The 18198-nt window shown below is 38.3% G+C and overlaps 2 protein-coding genes across 6 annotated transcripts in view; one reads left to right on the forward strand and one right to left on the reverse strand.

Moving 5' to 3' along the window:
* The window catches only part of LOC117002281 (centromere protein P), a 114647-nt gene that overhangs the window by 15654 nt on the left and 80795 nt on the right, over nt 1–18198 (reverse strand). The window lies entirely within an intron of this gene.
* Nucleotides 2577–17918, forward strand: ECM2 (extracellular matrix protein 2). Its single transcript, XM_033071191.2, has 10 exons — nt 2577–2800; nt 6034–6316; nt 10273–10461; nt 11709–12185; nt 12498–12613; nt 13283–13418; nt 14193–14350; nt 14664–14803; nt 15886–16212; nt 16854–17918. The coding sequence occupies exons 2-10, from the start codon at nt 6058–6060 to the stop codon at nt 17044–17046; spliced, it is 1995 nt and encodes a 664-aa protein (XP_032927082.1). The 5' UTR covers nt 2577–2800; nt 6034–6057; the 3' UTR covers nt 17047–17918.

Below are 18198 nucleotides of genomic sequence, written 5' to 3' on the forward strand. Positions count from 1 at the left end.
TTAATGATTTTTATTTTCAAGATATCCTCCTTTAGCCTGCTGGCTTTCTTTGATGACAAAGATATTACACTGCAAGCACCTTGAAGGCTTTTGAAAAACAAGTTATTCCTCCTGTTTCACCATCCTCCATGTATTTAAGTAGCCCCTCAGACAGAAGATGAAAATCTATAAGCTCTTCTCAGCATCACAGATTCTTTTTTGTTAACTTATACATTAATTTGGCCTCCTCTGAGATTTAGAACAGGGGCACAGTAGTGAATGTTTTTCTTCCCACCATTACCTCCTACAGAAAGAAGCAACATTAATAAAAAGGAAAACAACAACAACATACACTGACTAACAGTCCTTGTTTTGAGAGGAAAAGAGAAGAATCCATGCCAGAGACTCCAAACTTCCACAGCCAAATCTCACTCCTATGGCTCTTGCTCAAGACACAAACCAACTGTGGCAGTTTGCCCCAAGATACAAAATAATAAAAAGTTATTCTAATTATTAGTCACTGCTGTTTAGTCTGCCTTTTCTCTCCTCAAAGGACACAATTCCACATTGAGGCATCTTAACAGACCAAAACATTCCCATTGCACAACTCATCCCAACAATTGGCCATGGGATGGACAGGCACAACAGGACTTACAGATGAAGCAGAGATTAGCAGCTTGCTCTGTGCTCTTGGATGAACTTTTCCCATAAAAAGTCAATATTAGATTCCTGAGGACACAGTAGTGTTTGCACTCACACAGAAACTACCTGAACTGTGTATGTCTGAAATATTCAGTCATCCTAGTCTGAACTTTTAGCAGAGTATACAGCATATTTTCTTTAGTTATTATGACAGGAAAGTTTATATGGAAAATTTTAATGTAAATAACAATAGTAAAGCAAATCTAATTATCAGTCTTACACAGATTTAAATCTTACTGAAAGGCAGCAGATGATGTCCATTCTCAGATACAGTTTTTTCCAATTAAAAATCCTAAACCTTGACACCAGGTAGCCATAGATCACTCTTTAACAGCTCCTACAATTTTCAAGTGTTACTGCTCATTGCAGGAAGGTGCAATGCCATTTTCATGAAGAGGGACCTGTGCCTTTGAAGAGCCCTCAGGTTTTCTTCACCTCTTCCTTAATAAAAGTTGAGAAGATAAGCAAGGGCCTCTCAGACATGCAGTGAAAATCCTGAATCCTCTAAGCTGAGTGAAGGATCTCTTAAGGTGTGTCTGAATGCACACCTCACTAACGAAGGCAGGATGAAAGACTTGGGGCTGTTCAGCCTGGAGAAGGCTTTGGGGACACCTTAGAGCCCTCTCCAGAGTCTAAAGGGGCTCCATGAGAGCTGGAGAGGGACTGGGGACAAGGGACGGAGGGACAGGACAAGGGGGAAAAGCCTTAAACTGAAGGAGGGTGGGATTAGATGAGATTGGGAAGGAATTGTTCCTGGGAGGGTGGGCAGCCCTGGCACAGGGTGCCCAGAGAAGCTGTGGCTGCTCCTGAATCCCTGGAAGTGTGCAAGGCCAGGTTGGACATTGGGCTTGGAGCAGCCTGGGACAGTGGAACATGTCCCTGTCCAGAGCAGAGGGGTGGAATGGGATAAACTTTAAGGTTCCTTCCATCCAGATTTTCACTCCATTTGTTAAACGACTGTCTCCATTCCCTTCAAGAAGCTCCAGGTAAATTAGCAAAGTTTAATATTTCTTCTTTTGCCTTTGCAAAGCAGAGCACAGTAGGAACTGAATGCCTATTTTAAGGGACAATGTATCTGTGCATCACACACCAGTTAACAATTATGGTTAACTCAATGGTTACACCATTCCATGACTATCTGTCTAAATATTCCTCAGAGTGAGTTCAAGCAAACGACAGATTTTTAATGTCAGCAGAACTCAGACAGCTCAGTGGCCCAGGTGAATTTGTCATTCTGAAGCTCAGCAGACCCATCCTATCACCCACCCGGACACTCGGCAGCGATCTGGGGATGCAGGAAAAGGCTCTGCTGGCACACACAGGACTTGTGGTAATGTACCCTTAATTCCCTCCCTTCTCCTCTCTGGATCACCAGCTTCCCTGCAGCTTCTGCAGAGCTGAGCTTCAGGATCATGTTTCAGGATGTAATTAGTCTTACAAAGAGAAAAAATGAAGGGAAAGCGCTTCGCTCGTTTTATTTTCCATGCATAAGACACAACCTGCAGTGAAATCATCGCAGTAAATGGACAAAAGAAAAACTTTCCATGCTAAAACTTCAACAAAAAATTTGCTGCTTATAGATGACATGCTTCAAATGCAGGAGGGGATTAGGAAAACATGAATTAAAAAAAAAAGTTCTAATTTAAATAAATGTTTTTATGTTAAGGCGATGTCTGCCAAAGTGTATTAGATCTTACTGTTTTAAATAAATCGACATTAAAGTCTTGGAAACTAAACTTCTAAATACATAAACCAGCACCGAATCAAACACACATTTTTTTGTTTCTTTTGAAAACACTCCATTTCCTTGTTCCTTCTGTGACTGTGAGCACTGGAAAAGCATTTCCAGCTGTGCCTTGTCAGCCTGGGGACCGGAGGCATTGTGCTGCTCCTCGTTTGCCCGAGTGAGGTTCAGTGCTCCAAGCAGAGCACACAGAACTCAGCCCTGGCTCCCCAGGGGAAGAAGCTATTTCAGACTTAACTAAGGAATCATCTCACATGTTTCAACAATCCCTACAGTTTCTCTGTTTGGTTTAAAGATATCACTGAGATTTTGTTTCATTTGCAACGGGAGACTAAATGACAGCAAGCAGAATCTGCTGTTAGGTTAGATTACAAGGTAAAATGTTTTACATTTTAAATTATTGCTTAAAGCATGGTGTTGAATGGCTTAAACTTCATGTTAACTTTGCAAATATGTACTATTTGAAATGAAATAATGTGGGCTATATTTAGCAATAGTGAACAGAAATGCTTTTATTGAGCTGCTTTTTGTTCTGTCTGAATGCTTGCCACGCACATCCAACTTAAACTAAAGCAAAGTGCAACTGCTCTGGCTGCTGTGGATAAATGTAACTCATTTCTGTGCTATGCATTTAAAAAGGAGCGAGTGAAAAGTCTTGGTAAAGCACTTTAACCCCTGTGTGTCACGAGAAATCACACAGACATCTTAGAAATGTGTTTGAATTTTGACTGAATTGATGAAGATCGATAATTTAATAAATTCGGATACTCTGGCATTTCTAAAAGGTCTCTCCTTTAAAAATTAACTATTTCCATTGACATAATAACAAACTGACAGGTACTGAAGATAAATTACTGAACACATTACAAAGTAGAAGTAAATGTTATAAAGATGCTTTTGCTTGTGCCTGATCTGAACATTTATGGGTAAAATGAAAAAAGCAATGCAGCCACACTGAGACTATCTGGCATCACAAATGGTTAATATTTTCATTACACTGGCTAGCTATAGTTTTATTTGACTATGCAATGATTTATTAGAAAAGTAAGAAATTGAATAGGCTGAATTTTCCCCAAATTCAAAGTTGGCTGGCCCTGTACAAAATGGAACCTCCTGAGAGATAATGGGAGAATCCCAGCCATGGGCAGGAAAGGCCCAAAGCACCCAAGGCCTCCCAGTCTGGGCCTTAAGATATGAGGCAGCCCTTGCTAACTAAGCCAGGAAAAGGAGCTCAGTAGCTCAGTGTTTTGCATGCATGGTTAAAAGTAGCAATATTTAGCTCTCAGTGCTAAAGAGTTAAATTGGTGTAAAAAAACCCCATATAAACTCACATATATGAACAGGATTAGTTTATAGAGAAATTTTGGGGGGGTGTGAGGTGTTTTCTGCTGTTTTGTTTCTGAGTTTTAAAAATTTGTATTTGTAAATTATTTTATGAAACCAATTTTCACTTATAAATAATTTGATTTACTACAGAGTTTTACTCTAAGTTCCTAGCAAAACATCTTTCGTACAGTTAATGTAATATGATTCACCCTATAATATTCCTTTAAAAATAGATGGAGAATGGGAAAGTATTTCAGTCATGCCATGATGTGCCTCTGCTCACAGGAAGAAATGGTTAAATGTTGAAAAAGCCCAAGTGTAATGTAGCAGCATTGTAACTGCACAGCTATGGTGTTATTATAGAGTATCCCAGAAAAAAGGACCATAATTAAGATGTCAGAAACTTGACAGAACAAACACACATGGCCAAGCCTTTCCTTTGTACATGCAGCTTTCCCTGAGGCTCTCTGTGTTTTGGTCCAGCTGGTGGAACAGAAGTTTCCTGTGTCATTTTACAGCCACTCATTACCACACAAGTCAGACACCAAAGCCTTTGCTCATTTGTCCCAAGGCACTCAGAAATGAGCACTTTCTCAACAAGAGCAGGAATTTTCAGTGCACAGGGCAACTTCTGCATCTATCTGAGATGTTAACTAGCTGTAATTGCTGTAAATAAAAACCTATAGAGTCCATAGAGCATTTTGGAATAAGTGATTTCTGAGGAGCAGAAGGCAGCAAACTAAAGTTTGGATTAATTTCAAAACCTGCCATTCCAGGAGATGCTGTGAGGATTTGTGTGAATCTCAAACTCCCTTAAAATAGAAATAAAAACATTAACTTCAAATTATGCAAATTAATGTCTACATTTGCAATAACATTTAAAAATTAAAATAGTTGAACACAAACCCAACAATATTAAAAAGAAGTAAAATGCATACTCTTAAGCTTATTTACTCCCATTTTAAAACATGAGAATAAAAAAATATATGAGAATTATGATATGGAAAACATGAAAAACATGTAGTTAATCACATGCCTTATGTTAAGGAACAGTTAGGCAACTTGTACCAAAAACTTGAGCTGTTCTATAAATCAGAAAATACAAACATGAACAAGCTTTTTAACAAAATCTAATTCAGCAAAACCACAGTTCAGGTTCCTGAAATAATACTGTCCAATATTTACACAATATAATCATAATAAGATTAACTCCAAAGTGAAAGATGACATGTAAAGCCAGACTGATGAACATTAAGAAAAAGCATTTTTTAATCCCCTCAGAACTTCCTCAGAGAAAAACCAGGGCCATGCTCTAAGCCTTGTCTTGGCCACAAAACCCAAGAGCTCCAAGTCACTTAATTCTCCTCTCCCAAGAACACAAATGTGTCCTGTCTCTGCTGGCTCAGTTAAAATAGGCCATGGGACAGCAGCAATTTCTTTCTGAAAGAATTATGCAACAGAGCTCTGACAAATCATTAGCGACCCTGGACATGCAGGGTCTTATTTGCACACTGATACAACAATGCACTGCTGGATAACCTTCCTGTGCATACTCCCGAATCCTGACTGCTCTGCTTTGGAATGCCACCTATTGGTGACACTCAATGCAATTTTTCTGTCACAAGCATAAAAAGGCTCAATCATTTTGTATTTTTTTAATAAGCAATTGCAGAACACAACTCATTCTAGATTGACTTTACTAGAGTCAATACTTAATAAAAACTTCCACTGGAAAAGCAGTTGTGGGATGTCACAAATAGCACAAATCTCCCTCTGCAGAACCAAGCAGATCCTGCTAGGGAACAGGATGGCCAGAGATGGATGGAAAAGCAACATCTCTTAATTTACAGTGAAAAAACACCTTGCACAGAAATGCCAACCTAAAAGCATTTAGGGCAGCACTTCACAAATGAATTGGGCATTTTTCTGTTACTTTTCAATTCCCACACTCAGAAGTTACAACACTCGGTGACAATCAAAAATAGAAAAAGAAAGGCACACTTACAGCACTCTCAAGAAATCCCTTGCTGGAAGCACCAACAATTCCTGAACTGCCACTGCAAATCTAAACCACCTCTTCAAATGCAACCCCAAACACAAACCAGCACCTGTTGGACTGTGGCTGTTGAGAGTCACTAAAATCAAATTGGTCACTGTAGCTCTAGGAAGGCAATTTCTTTCCAAGGGTTATACCATGGATTGGTTCACCTGCCTTGAGTGTGTGACTGACATGGTCCTAAAAGCTCTGCAGGTTCCTGATTTCCCTCTCTTTTCCCTTCCAGGACACTCGGTGGGACCCATAGACCATGCAGGCACCATCCCTGGTGTGGTGTTCCCTGCTGGTCTGGCTGGGCACTGAGTGTGGTGCTGGCAGCAGGCAGAGCAGGAGGATGAAGCCCAGAGCACTGGGCAGGAGCCCCTGGGCAGGGCACAGGAGCCCCAGGGCACCGGGGATGGAGCCCCTCATTAACATCCCCCTCATTAACATCGATGGCAGCGTGATGGGCGTGTTTGACTCCCTGGTGGGGCTGGGGGAGCACGAGAGCACCTACAGTGTCTTACCAGGTGAGAGCAGAGCTGCTCCTTGGGGGCTGACTTCTCCTTTCAGAACAGAAACTCATTACACTTTATTTTAGCTCCACTTCCACACCTACCTGCAGCCTTCTGCAGTCATTTTGGGGTTGGCATTATAAGACTGAAACCTGCTTTGCCAGGTAACAGCAACATTTCCTGCGTTATTTCTGATCTTAACTAACAAAAAATTTGTTGGGGTATTTTCATCACTTCCAATGTGTAGCAAGTTTGAAGGCCATTTTGAAAAATTTACTGCTCAATATATCTCCTAAGTCAATTAACATTTCACTGAGGCCTGAACACCAGTAACAGCAGTGTTAATTAAAACAGATTCAAGTTTTTATTTTTACTTTATGGGTTGCATTTTTGAATAGCAAACTATACATACAAACTTTGCAGGATAATTCTTGATTTTGTAAATAACTTAATAACACTTGGTTGTAGCTGCAATATGGAAGTTACACTATAAACAAGACCCTTATGATGGAAAACTGAGTTAAAAGAGAAAAAATTCTATTCATTCAACACAAAACCACTCATGCTCCATCTATATTGAGAACCCAGATTTATTTAATAGAAGTTCAACAGTATGATTTATATAAAACTTGCCTTTTTGGTTATCCAGAGGCTTTCACATTGTATTTTATGGATACAGATATTCACCTTCCTCCATCAAGAGATCACACTAAGTAAAATCATCATAGGCAGTTTAATGAATTTTATGGAGAAAAAAAAGAATGCCCTAATTACTATATTCTATATAAAATGATAATAATCTATTTTTATAAGCAAGAATGTAAGCCTTTCAGTGTGTCACACAACAGATGTGACCACTGGGTTAAGAGACCTCAAATGGCCAAACACAAATCAGCCACATTTTCTCCACAATTACTGTTTGTTGTGAGTCCTTACTTCAGAGAGGCTGAACCATTTCAAATCAAATATTTTAAACTAAGGGGTTTGAATAGGAAAATTAGTAAAACTCTGGATTGTGGGCATTTCCAGTGTGTATTACAGTATTATACATATTACTAATGTCAAACCTTTAATTTAAAAATATTTTTAAAATTAAACAGAGGAAAATACCATGTAAGCAGCATACACTTCATGTCAGATATTCCAGGGTTTCTGTCAGGACCATCAGTCATGCTGAAATAATGCACAGCTCTTCCCCCTCCCCACCCCGCTTGTTTCTTTTTATCTGGACTTGCGTCCAAAAGCTGAGCTAAAACCACTGAACTCATTTTATTTGGAACTCCATGCTGAATTTACACCATATTTCCAAAGGTTAAAAGTCCTCTGCTCATCTGCCAAAGACTGGAACCACAAGGTATTTTTTAGTCTAGCTTTTAAAGTTCAAAATTTTTTCAAGTTAATGTCAGATTTGGAAAAAACATAGCCTATTAAATAATAGAACACTATTATTAATCATACTTCAGAATAGAAGAAAATGCAATCCAAACATTAATTTCCATTCTCTTAGCTACTTGTTTTGCTCCTAGTAGACTAAAAAAAAAAAAACAAACAACAAAAACCCACCCAAATTTACAGATATATTCAGGATGAAAATTAACACCTAAGTGGAGGTTTACCAATAACCAGACATATCTAATTCCTCCAGATTAGAATAATGTGAACATTCAAATTATATCAAACAGCTGGCCACAAGATGAGATGATTTGCAGTAGTCTATTATGCAGAGCAGAGTAGGATGTTCACTGCTGCACTGTTCCTGATCTCTCTCACCCCCCACTCCCTGCTCACACCACCAAGCTGAAATGACTCAGTGATCAGAAAATTTGAGGAGCACATCCTTTTTGTGTCTCACAGGGGTTCTGGGAATCCCAGCAATGCCAGACAGCAGTTCTGCAATGCACCAAAAGGGGAAAGCCTTCATCTCTGAGCACATACTGCTCCTGCCTTTTATGCACCTCTCATGTACACAGGAAAAAAAAAAAGGATCATTTGTTAAAGAAGCCTGCAGAGGCCAAGCCTGATAACTCATATCTTTATGCTTATTCAGACAAGATTTGCACCCACTTCTGATACATTCTAGTAGCTAAAACAAAAGAAAGAATTTTAGGAAGCACACAAGAATTTCCTTCTCAGGCCAGGTTGTGCTCCTCTGGAACAGCTGATGTTTTATTGTTTAACATGAGAAAGTGCAGCATTCTTTTTGTGTTTCTCTTGGAGATTATTTAAAAGAAATAATTGTGGTGTACTGGCAAGCACATAAACCCCAAAGTCAGGATCCAGCAAACAGCTGGACTGCAGACACCTGGGTGGAATGACAAGGGACTTAAAGCCAACTAACACTTGGCCTGGGCCAATTCCTCTCCTCCTCCAGTTGACATGGTAGGAGCTGCTTAGAGAACAACTTTATGTAGCTGAAATGATGCTGAGATGTCCTAGACCTTTGAAAAAACAAGATGCAACTACTCAAAACTTTAATTTCTTCCCTTTTCCATCCTAAGAGCAATTTAAATCAAAACACTTTTTAAAATATGTGGAATATAGAGGATCATAAAACTGGATGATTCTGATAAGTAAATTTTAATGTAGAAAACAGATTGATATCCAATGGTCTTTAAGTAGAAGGACAAATGAAGAACCTTTGTTAGAAGTAGGACTACCATGAAAGACTTTGCAAAATGCCTCATTTTGAGACAAATATTAATCACAGAGCATATCAAAACAAATATTTGCAATAGTCTTAGAAGGTTATTTAGAGGCTATCCTGAATACTCATCTTAAAACTAAATGCCCAGGCACAGAGCAGGGCTGAATGTGGGAAAAAAAACCCTGCAAAGAACCCCTCCAAGGATTTGTGCACCACAAGTGAGAGTCTCTTGGCATGCAGATTCAGGTGAGAAAAGATTTTTCCACCATATTAATTTTCATCTGAAGGAGGAAGTCAAACTGAATAGGAAAAGAAGAAATTTCTTTTTCTTTATATGAAGGGAAGTACAAAGTGAACTTGGAAATGGGTTTTCATCTCAAAACAACACTTCAGCAATGCATTCTTAGGTTGATTAGAAAGAGGAAAAGGAGGTGTGAGAGAGTTGAGCTTCTCAACAAGATTTAGAGGTACATGCAAAAATAAGAATATTTGCAAGGGATGAAGAAATCTCAACCTTGGTTTTCCTTCTCTCAAGACCAAAAAATAATAAAAACCCCCATGGTGCTAAAGTGCAATGTCTGTCTTGGAGTCTGGGTGAAAACTGCCCAGGGAAGATTCTGCTGAAGTAAACTCCACCACTGGAAGCAAAGGGAGACTGGGATTAGTTTCCTTCCCAAGTCTCTGTGCTCTGCAAATCACTTGCCTACTGAATATCTGACTAGAGCTTACAAAATTACATTTCTTTCTGAAAATTTCAATTGATACCCTGGGGACATCTCAATCTTTTGTAGATACATGTTCAGAAATTTGAGAGACAGAGTATTTCATAGCACAAGGTTTTCCAGATTGCTGCTTTTCTAGCAAAGAGGTGTTTGGGGTTTTTGGTTACTTTTTTTTCAGATAAAGCAACTTAGAGGGAAGTGGAGATTTTTGCCATCTCATCAGTCATTCCAGAATGGATTTTACTTCCACCAAGCCTATGAACTGTCACTATAAACTGAATATTGTTACCCTCCCAGCTCTGCAGGGCCTTAATGAAACTTCCTCATTTAATGTACAAGATATTAGAAAAGATGTCTAGTACACAAGAGAGGAATAGAAGGTCTGGAAAAAGTATTCAAGTTTTAAATAACTGAAGATTACTAAGAAGCTGAAGAAAATACAGCTTTGAAAAGTAAGGAATGATGATAAGGTCCTTTGAATAGGGTGTATTTTACATATTTTCAAAATGAGAACAAAATAGCAGTGCTTCTTTCCAAAGTTTTAAATGAACACTGGTTGGTTGAGTTTAAGCTGTTAACTGCAATTTCCCATTTTCTGTTCCTAGGGAAGAAGGGGCAGTGCACAGCTAACGGGATGATCATGTTTGACAAAGCTGTGTGGTCTCCCAAGCCCTGTGTCACCTGCCTGTGCTCCAAGGGAGAGGTGATCTGTGACACAACCATGTGCCACCCTCTGAAATGTCCCCAGACCATCATTCCTGCTGGAGAATGCTGCCCAGTGTGTTCTGAGACTGGTATGGGACACCACAGATTTACTGTTTTGAAACTGCCTCGTTTAAAACCTTACATGAACTCTGCATTTCCTGATCCCAAGAGTTACAGGGCACACATTATCCTGAATTCCATGATAAAACCAGCTCTTCAGAGTTTCTACTCAAGTTGACCTCAGTTTCTCCAAGTCAGATGAGTTTGATACATTTAAAGAAAAGATGATGCAATGTACTGCAATAGTAAAGATAATTCTATTCCTTTTTTTACTTCCCCCCTACCTTTACACTTTGTAATGAACTTTGGAAATGTATGAAGAAATAACACATTATATTTTCTATCCCACTTCCATTTACAAAGGATCAATCAATACCTACTAGCCATTATTGATGTATTTGATGTACAGAGTGGTAAATCTTTGTTAGGAGTGCAAAAACATGCAGCAGTTTGGTGTAAGTCAAGAGAAGTCACAAGAGAAGCAGCACAACTACAATCTTGGTTTTTCACAAAAATTTAAGTAAAACTGGCACCTTTGAAAAGGAATGGAGGAGATAAATAAGAAATGTGATTTCCTTCCTTTCCTTCCCACCCTCCCAATATTTTATATGTGCAAAGTAGTGAACTCAATCTCCTCCTACTGTAAGAAATATTTATCCTCCTGTGTATGTGCATGTGACACTCTGAGATGAGACATCAGGAATTCACTGTAGAACTGTAAAAGTCATGTTGACTGAGACATTTAAACTCCTTTTACTAGAATTGTCCTATTATGGAAGTAAAAACTGCATTTTGGTAATGGAGTTAATGCATTTCCCTGGTGAGATCCCCACCTGCAGCCAACTCCTCCCCTGACAATCCCTTCTGGAGGAGAACAAGTCCTGACCTTTGTGAATTTTTTCCAAATTACCTCCCACTCCCAGACACATTATTTTTCCTCTTTAGACACCTCCATCAACACAAAAAACATAATTAATAGTAAGTCCAAAAGGAGGATGATGAAGGCTGTATTAACTTTTCCACCTTTTTGTCTGGAGTTGTCAGGAATTGTAGCTGTGTCCAAACTGTTCCGTATGACTGCCTCAATCATTTCTCAGTCAAGTGTCTCTTTTCTCAAGCAGCAATTTTAGACCACATTTTTATTCTTTGAATTGTATTCTAAGAGGAATAATATTCTATAGCCATAATTTTTTACTGTATGTGGGAAACAGTGCTTACTAATATTTTAGTTTCATCAGACTCTTCTGTGTTTTTTTGGGGTTTTTTCCCTCATTAGCCTCCTCGTTGGACTCCAATTTAACTTCACTGGAGGACATCAGTGAGTTGTCTGGTGACTCCCCAGACCCCAAGGACCTGGGCACCACCAATGTTCTGCCATCAGCACGAACGCAGGAAAAGGATGAGCTGCTTCCAACAGACGTGATAGAGATTAGAGACAAGGAGGGTCACAAAAGAGGGGAGAAGAAAAGAAAAAGGAAAGGCAAAAAGAATCGCCAGAGGCACAAAGGGCGTCGCAGAGAGAAGCTGCCTGTCCCCAGAACGGGAGCTGCAGGGGATGTGCAGTATGAAAGTGATGAAGATGATGGTGCTTTCAGAATTCCATCTCATTTCCCAATTCCTGTTCCACCCATAGAAGCTCCTCCTTTGCCATCTGGATGTTCCACCTCAGACACCACAGTAAGCTGCATTAATGCCAAACTTACCCAAATACCTCCCATCTCAGATCCAGACCTAACAAGTTTAGACCTTACAGGTAATTAATGCATCTACTTTGATGACTTTTGTAACAACATCCACCCTCAAATGCAGTCAACAGCACCGTTAATGCTTTGTCATTCCTTGACATAGAAAAGTTTTAGAACTAATTTTACAGCTAAGCCTTTAAAACAAGAAATGAAAAAAATCAGATTTGCATGCCAGGGTTTAAATACTAAGATGAAGATATCTACACAAAATTACTGTCCCTAATGCTATTTTTGTGATGTATTTTCTAGGTGCAATATTACACACCTCAGGCGCAAACTGTATTTCATAACTCAAACTTTTTTCTTACCTTCTGTCCCAGGAAATAGCATCACTACTATCTCAGATGAAGCATTCAATGGGATACCTAATTTGGAATGGATTGATCTGAGTAAAAATAACATTACCTCTCCTGGCATAGGTCCCAAAGCATTCAAAGTAAGAAAGCCTAACTCTTTTGCTACCCTCTAAATAATTATTGCTTAAAAGAATGTTTTTTGCTTTTCAGTTTATGGATCTAAACCACTTTGCACCTTGTATAAGTAAGCATTGTATAAATTCAAAAGCTACTTTGAGACATCTCTCACCATAATCAATAATTAAAATTAAGATATGATCATTTTTGTACCAATTTTTTAACCTGGCTTAAGCAAAGCCTCAGTTCCTGAAAGCTGCTGTCCTTCTGCCTGAGTAAATTTGCGGACCTAAAGAAAATCATCAGTTTGCTCACAAATGAAGAGGATAAGCACATAATTTCTAAATGCACATACTTTGAAGCCCTAAATAGTGCCCAGTGTAGTGAGGCAATACTTCCACGATTTAAGAGAGCAGCAGGAATGCAAACAATGATCCTGGGGAACTGCAGCAGGGCTGTGGGGAAGCTCTTCCAATTACCCGTGACATTAACTTCTGTTAATATTTAGCAGAAAGTAACCTATTAATTAGACCGACAGCAGGAAAACAATACTTGTAATTCAGAACACTGGATACTACTGCACTGATGCTAAAAAACCTTACAAAGTGTGTGTTGAAAAAAATCTTAACTGTATATTTAACTGTATTTTGCACCTTGATAATCTAAGTGCTCTTCTTCATCCCTGTGATAAGATCCTGAAAAAGCTGAAACGTTTATATTTGGATGGAAATATGCTGGTACTTATTCCCTCTGAATTGCCATCAACTTTGCAAGAAATAAAAATAAATGACAACCAACTTCATGCCATTGATGAAGATGGCTTAAAAGGTAAAAAACTAATATTAATCATATGAAAAGCTAAAAATAAATTTGAAAAGCTGAATGGTGAACCAAATGTGCCTGGTTTGACATTGAAAAATAATTACTAGCTTCAAAGTGCCATGTTTTCAAAAGGCAACAAAAGCTGAAAGATTTGCATGACAAAGTAGTTTAAAATTATATTTTCCCTTATGCAACAGCTCCTCTCCCAAAGCAGTTTATATTTAAGGTCACTAAATGGAGGTGAATTTGAGGCATGCTGAAGACACCTCCTATGAAGACACCACCTTTAGCCTGATGGCTTTATGTGTGGTGAAACCATTTTAGTTATTTTGAAATTGCATGGAAATGAACAGAATTTGATGTCCATGAAAAATAAGGGAGAATATAGTTGGAGTCAACCATGATCATTTTAAGCCAGTTTAAACACAGGCTAATAGAAAAAAGAGAAATAAAAAAGAGAGTGTACCATCCATGTCAGAATGGACTTTTTGCTTCTTTTCCTCTCCTGCCAAAAGGGTCCCATCTAAACTGGATCAGTTCTGCCCTTTCCATTTGGACTGGGAGAGGAAAATGTAAATAAAGCTGTGGTCAATCTCTAAAGCTCTACAAACTTATAAACAATATAATTCCATGATTATGAGATAATAAAATCAGTTAACTTTAGTTTTTCATTGCTGTGAACTGATCTGGGTAGTGGTTAAGACTATTAAATTATGAACATGCATTTTAACAAGATATAAGATGGCATTAATTAACTGCAATTAAATTTTTTCTCCTTAGGTTTAAAGAACTTGATCACTCTGGAGCTAGAAGGAAATAAACTTAGTGAAGCAAATGTCAGTCCTTTGGCCTTCTATCCTTTGAAAAGTCTTTCTTATTTGCGACTGGGAAGAAATAAATTTAGAATTATCCCACAAGGTCTGCCTGCCACTCTTGAGGTAAAAAGAAAACAAAATGACCAAAATAAATACTAACAACAACCACCCCTCAAAGACACAAAAAGATGTAATTCCTTCTGTTTGCCCTTTCAAAGTAATCTGCATTCTCACAAATGAGAAAACAAAACAATTGCTTTGAAAAATTGTGTTTCTGAAGGTCTCACTGCAGCTACAAACTGACTCTGGTTCAGATTCAGAATTAACAGATAGACCAGGTAATACTGGGGACAGCTAATTGCTGCATTTGGAATTTGCAATGGGAAAACCCAGCCTATTCTGATCTCACAAATTTTCTTCCCAAATGCACTTACAGGAGTTGTATCTTGAACATAATCAAATTGAAGAAGTGTCAGAAATTTGCTTTAACCACACCAGAAACATCAACATCATTGGGCTAAAGCACAACAAATTAGAAGAGCACAGGATAGCACCTTTGGCTTGGATAAACCAAGAGTAAGTACTAGAGATTTAAAATACATTTATTTTATTTTTCTGTTTTTAGTAAGTCAGATAAATCAAATAAATATTTGCACTTCATTGCTTTTAACTTACAGTTGCAATTATGCTTTGTTTTCCTTCACTACTTTTTCTAAATTTCCTTTGCCTAATTGTATAATCTAGAAGATAGTCAGCAGTCAAATAGAAAGATCTTTTGGCTGAAATCTGTACCATATTAACATAAATGTCAATATTTTTTCTGACCACCCATTCAAAAATTAACATTAATTATAAACAGCACTGTATACAATTAAATGGTAATTAAGTATTGATACATAATTATCTCACAGGTAATTTTAAAATAATTTAATACTATCCTAGTCTTATTTCCCATTGGATTAAAAATTATAAAAGTAAATAAGATGAAGGAAAGACTGTGCAGCTGCTTGTCTAAGAGTAGAACATCAGCAGAGTGAGCCATGAGAATGTGAGCAGTAAAAGATGAGAGTGCTTTTATGTTCCTGTTAAATAATTTGCCAAGGTGAGCAGGGTACCTGGCCATCACTGGTAGCTCCAGCCCCATCCCTCGATTCCTGAATTTATCAATTCCTTAAGCTGCAAACCACCACACTGTTACTACTGACAGCATCTCTCATCCCTGGAAGTGAAGCACATGGAACTGATCCATTCACACAATTCCATTTCAAATGGGCTCCAGAACAAAGGCCAAAACTCCCTGTTAATGGGATAATGACTGAAATCCCAAAGTTGCTCCAGTCCTTCAGTGAAACTCATTATTGCAGCAATCCCAAATTAGTCCCTTGGGATTCCCCTGTTCAGCCCCAACCCCCCTCCTCATTACTCTTCCCATCAACAAAATCATTGTGCTTGATTGGTAATTCATGACTTAATTCTTTCTATTCCCAGAGTAATTATGTGTGACCATGTTCCATAAAACGCATTCTGCTCCATTAACAGAAACAAATTTCCCTTGGAAATTTCATTCTGTGGTAATGCCATGAAGCAGAGCCTTGTGCAGAACACAGCACTGCCAGCACAGGGGTTTCAGCCTTTTTTTCTTTTCTCCTTTAATGCAGGAACTTGGAATCAATCGATCTCTCTTACAATAAGTTATACCATGTTCCCTCCTACCTGCCAAAATCTTTACTCCATCTGGTGCTTATAGGAAATCAGATTGAAAGAGTTCCAGGCTATGTGTTTGGCCACATGAGGCCAGGGCTGGAGTATCTCTACCTGTCCTTTAACAAACTCACGGATGATGGCATCGACTCTGTGTCGTTTTTTGGAGCTTACCATTCCCTGAGGGAGCTGTTTTTGGATCACAATGAATTGAGGGCTGTACCCTTTGGCATTGATGAAATGAGAAAACTACGTTTTCTGAGACTGAACAATAATAAAATAAGGTAATTTCCAAGCTCTTTGTTACATTAGTGACATTAAATAAATAAAACATGCTTTGCTTTAGGAATTAGTTCTTTTAAAGTAAACATTTGTTAAAAAAAATCCAAAGGAGGAGCTGAATCATGAGTTTTCTTCTGCAGTATTTCTTAGTATGATAAAAGTGAGATTTCACCCTTCCTCACAGTTACTGAACATGCTCATCACCAGCTTTTCTCCTCCTGGAGCAGAGCCCAAAGTGAAAACAAAATAATGGGAGGAGTCAGCAGCTGGGGTCACCTGATGTAGGTTCACCAGCCCCAGCTGTGGAGCCACATGTGTGATCCAGGCTCTCTGTGCTGTTTCGTAAGGCAAAGGAATGACCAAGAGAGAATTCCCATGTGTCAGACAAAGTTTTCATTCAGCCACACGTGGCAATACTTTCCTCAGGAAAACTCAGTGTATTATATAAATGAGAAAATAATGCAAGGAGAGAGAGAATGTTTAAAAGAATGGCTTTTGAAAATCCTCATTAAATATGTAATTGAGAACATTTAATGTACTAAGTTAACATTTTCAAATACCTAAACAGACAGCAAGTCTAAACTAAATGATGAGTTAAGAGTTATGTGCAATAATTATCACCTGGTTCCTCCCCGTGTGCCAGGGCGGTGCCCCCAGAGCGCATCTGCAGGACTCACACCGAGCACGAGCACAGCGAGGAGGAGAATGAAGATTCCCACTTGGAACACGTTCACCTTGAAAACAACTACATCAACACCAGGCAGCTCTCCCCACATTCATTTCCATGCATCAGATCCTATTGCAGTGTTGTTCTTAAACCACAGAAGACCAAATAAACACCCCAGTTCTGCACTGCAGCCCCCATCATCTCTAGGAATGCAGCTTTATTTATTCTCTCTACTCACTGCTCTGCTTATTTCTGATGTAAACCCTGCCTACTACCATAACTATGATAGTGTATATTATATACTGAAGTAAGGTACCAGTGTGTTTCTTCATATTGTTTCATTATAACCATTAAATGTAAAAATTGAAGCTTAATATTATGACATCTATTTTTATTTCTATTAACACTGTTCTACTTAAACACAACAAGTCCAACTGTGCCTCCAGGCACAGATCAGATTTTAGCATTTAAGAATATAACTAAACCCTCAGCTTGGTCTTGTCTCATTTGATTAACTGAATGTAAAACATTTAAACTGTAAAACTTGTACATAAAAGATAAAAGTCCTTGAGTTACAAATATATTAGCAATTCAGGCAGGACTGGATTTTCTACCAAATATTTGTAGGGTTAAGTTCTCTTCCAAGTGAAATTTTAAGAAAAAAGTTAAATTGCTTGTTTGTTGTAGATGACCCTAAAAGCTTCCTGTATTCAAACACAGATTTTGATGACCTAGAGGAATGGAGCAACTATTTTGTATCTGGATGGGGTTTTTTTAATTTAAAAACAAAACATATTTTAATTTTTAAAAGTAATTTTAAAAGTCACAGTAATAGGTTCCAATCATTTGTACCATGGTTACTTTGTTAGATTTTTACACTGTACAGGATGTGTAGTCTCATAATAAATTTAAGCACACCACCACATATTGCTGCAAGTATTTTCCTTCAAGTAGAATTCTTCTCTTACCAAACATTCAGACTCATAAGACCCACAAGAAATTCTCCACTGGATTTGCAGGGGATAATACCATTAAAATACAGATGAACCAAGATTTATCATGACCATTAACATATTTTTTCTCCAATATGTGCTTTTTTGCTATTAAGATACCATAAAAGTGAGTTTTGTGCAAGTCACTGAGATGATTCCTTTGGGGGTTTAATACAATGAGCATCAAGCTTGCCTGGCTGTGGAAGGTGTTCCTACCAGAAGCCTTCAGCAATGGAAGGTGGCCTAAAGCATGGTAATTTCACGATTATAAGCCGCACCTGATTATAAGCTGCGTGTTACAATACAGTGTGATAAAAGGTATCTGTTCT

Source organism: Catharus ustulatus, chromosome 13 (genome assembly GCF_009819885.2).
Source record: "Catharus ustulatus isolate bCatUst1 chromosome 13, bCatUst1.pri.v2, whole genome shotgun sequence".
Taxonomy (NCBI): Eukaryota; Metazoa; Chordata; class Aves; order Passeriformes; family Turdidae; genus Catharus; species Catharus ustulatus.

What these genes read in the sequence shown, in the direction of transcription:
- ECM2 (XM_033071191.2), top strand. Translation starts at nt 6,058, where the DNA reads ATGCAGGCACCATCCCTGGTGTGGTGTTCCCTGCTGGTCTGGCTGGGC. An exon ending in TAGGTCCCAAAGCATTCAAA is followed by an intron (nt 12,614 to 13,282) that starts GTAAGAAAGCCT and finishes CCCTGTGATAAG; the next exon opens with ATCCTGAAAAAGCTGAAACG. An exon ending in GTCTGCCTGCCACTCTTGAG is followed by an intron (nt 14,351 to 14,663) that starts GTAAAAAGAAAA and finishes ATGCACTTACAG; the next exon opens with GAGTTGTATCTTGAACATAA.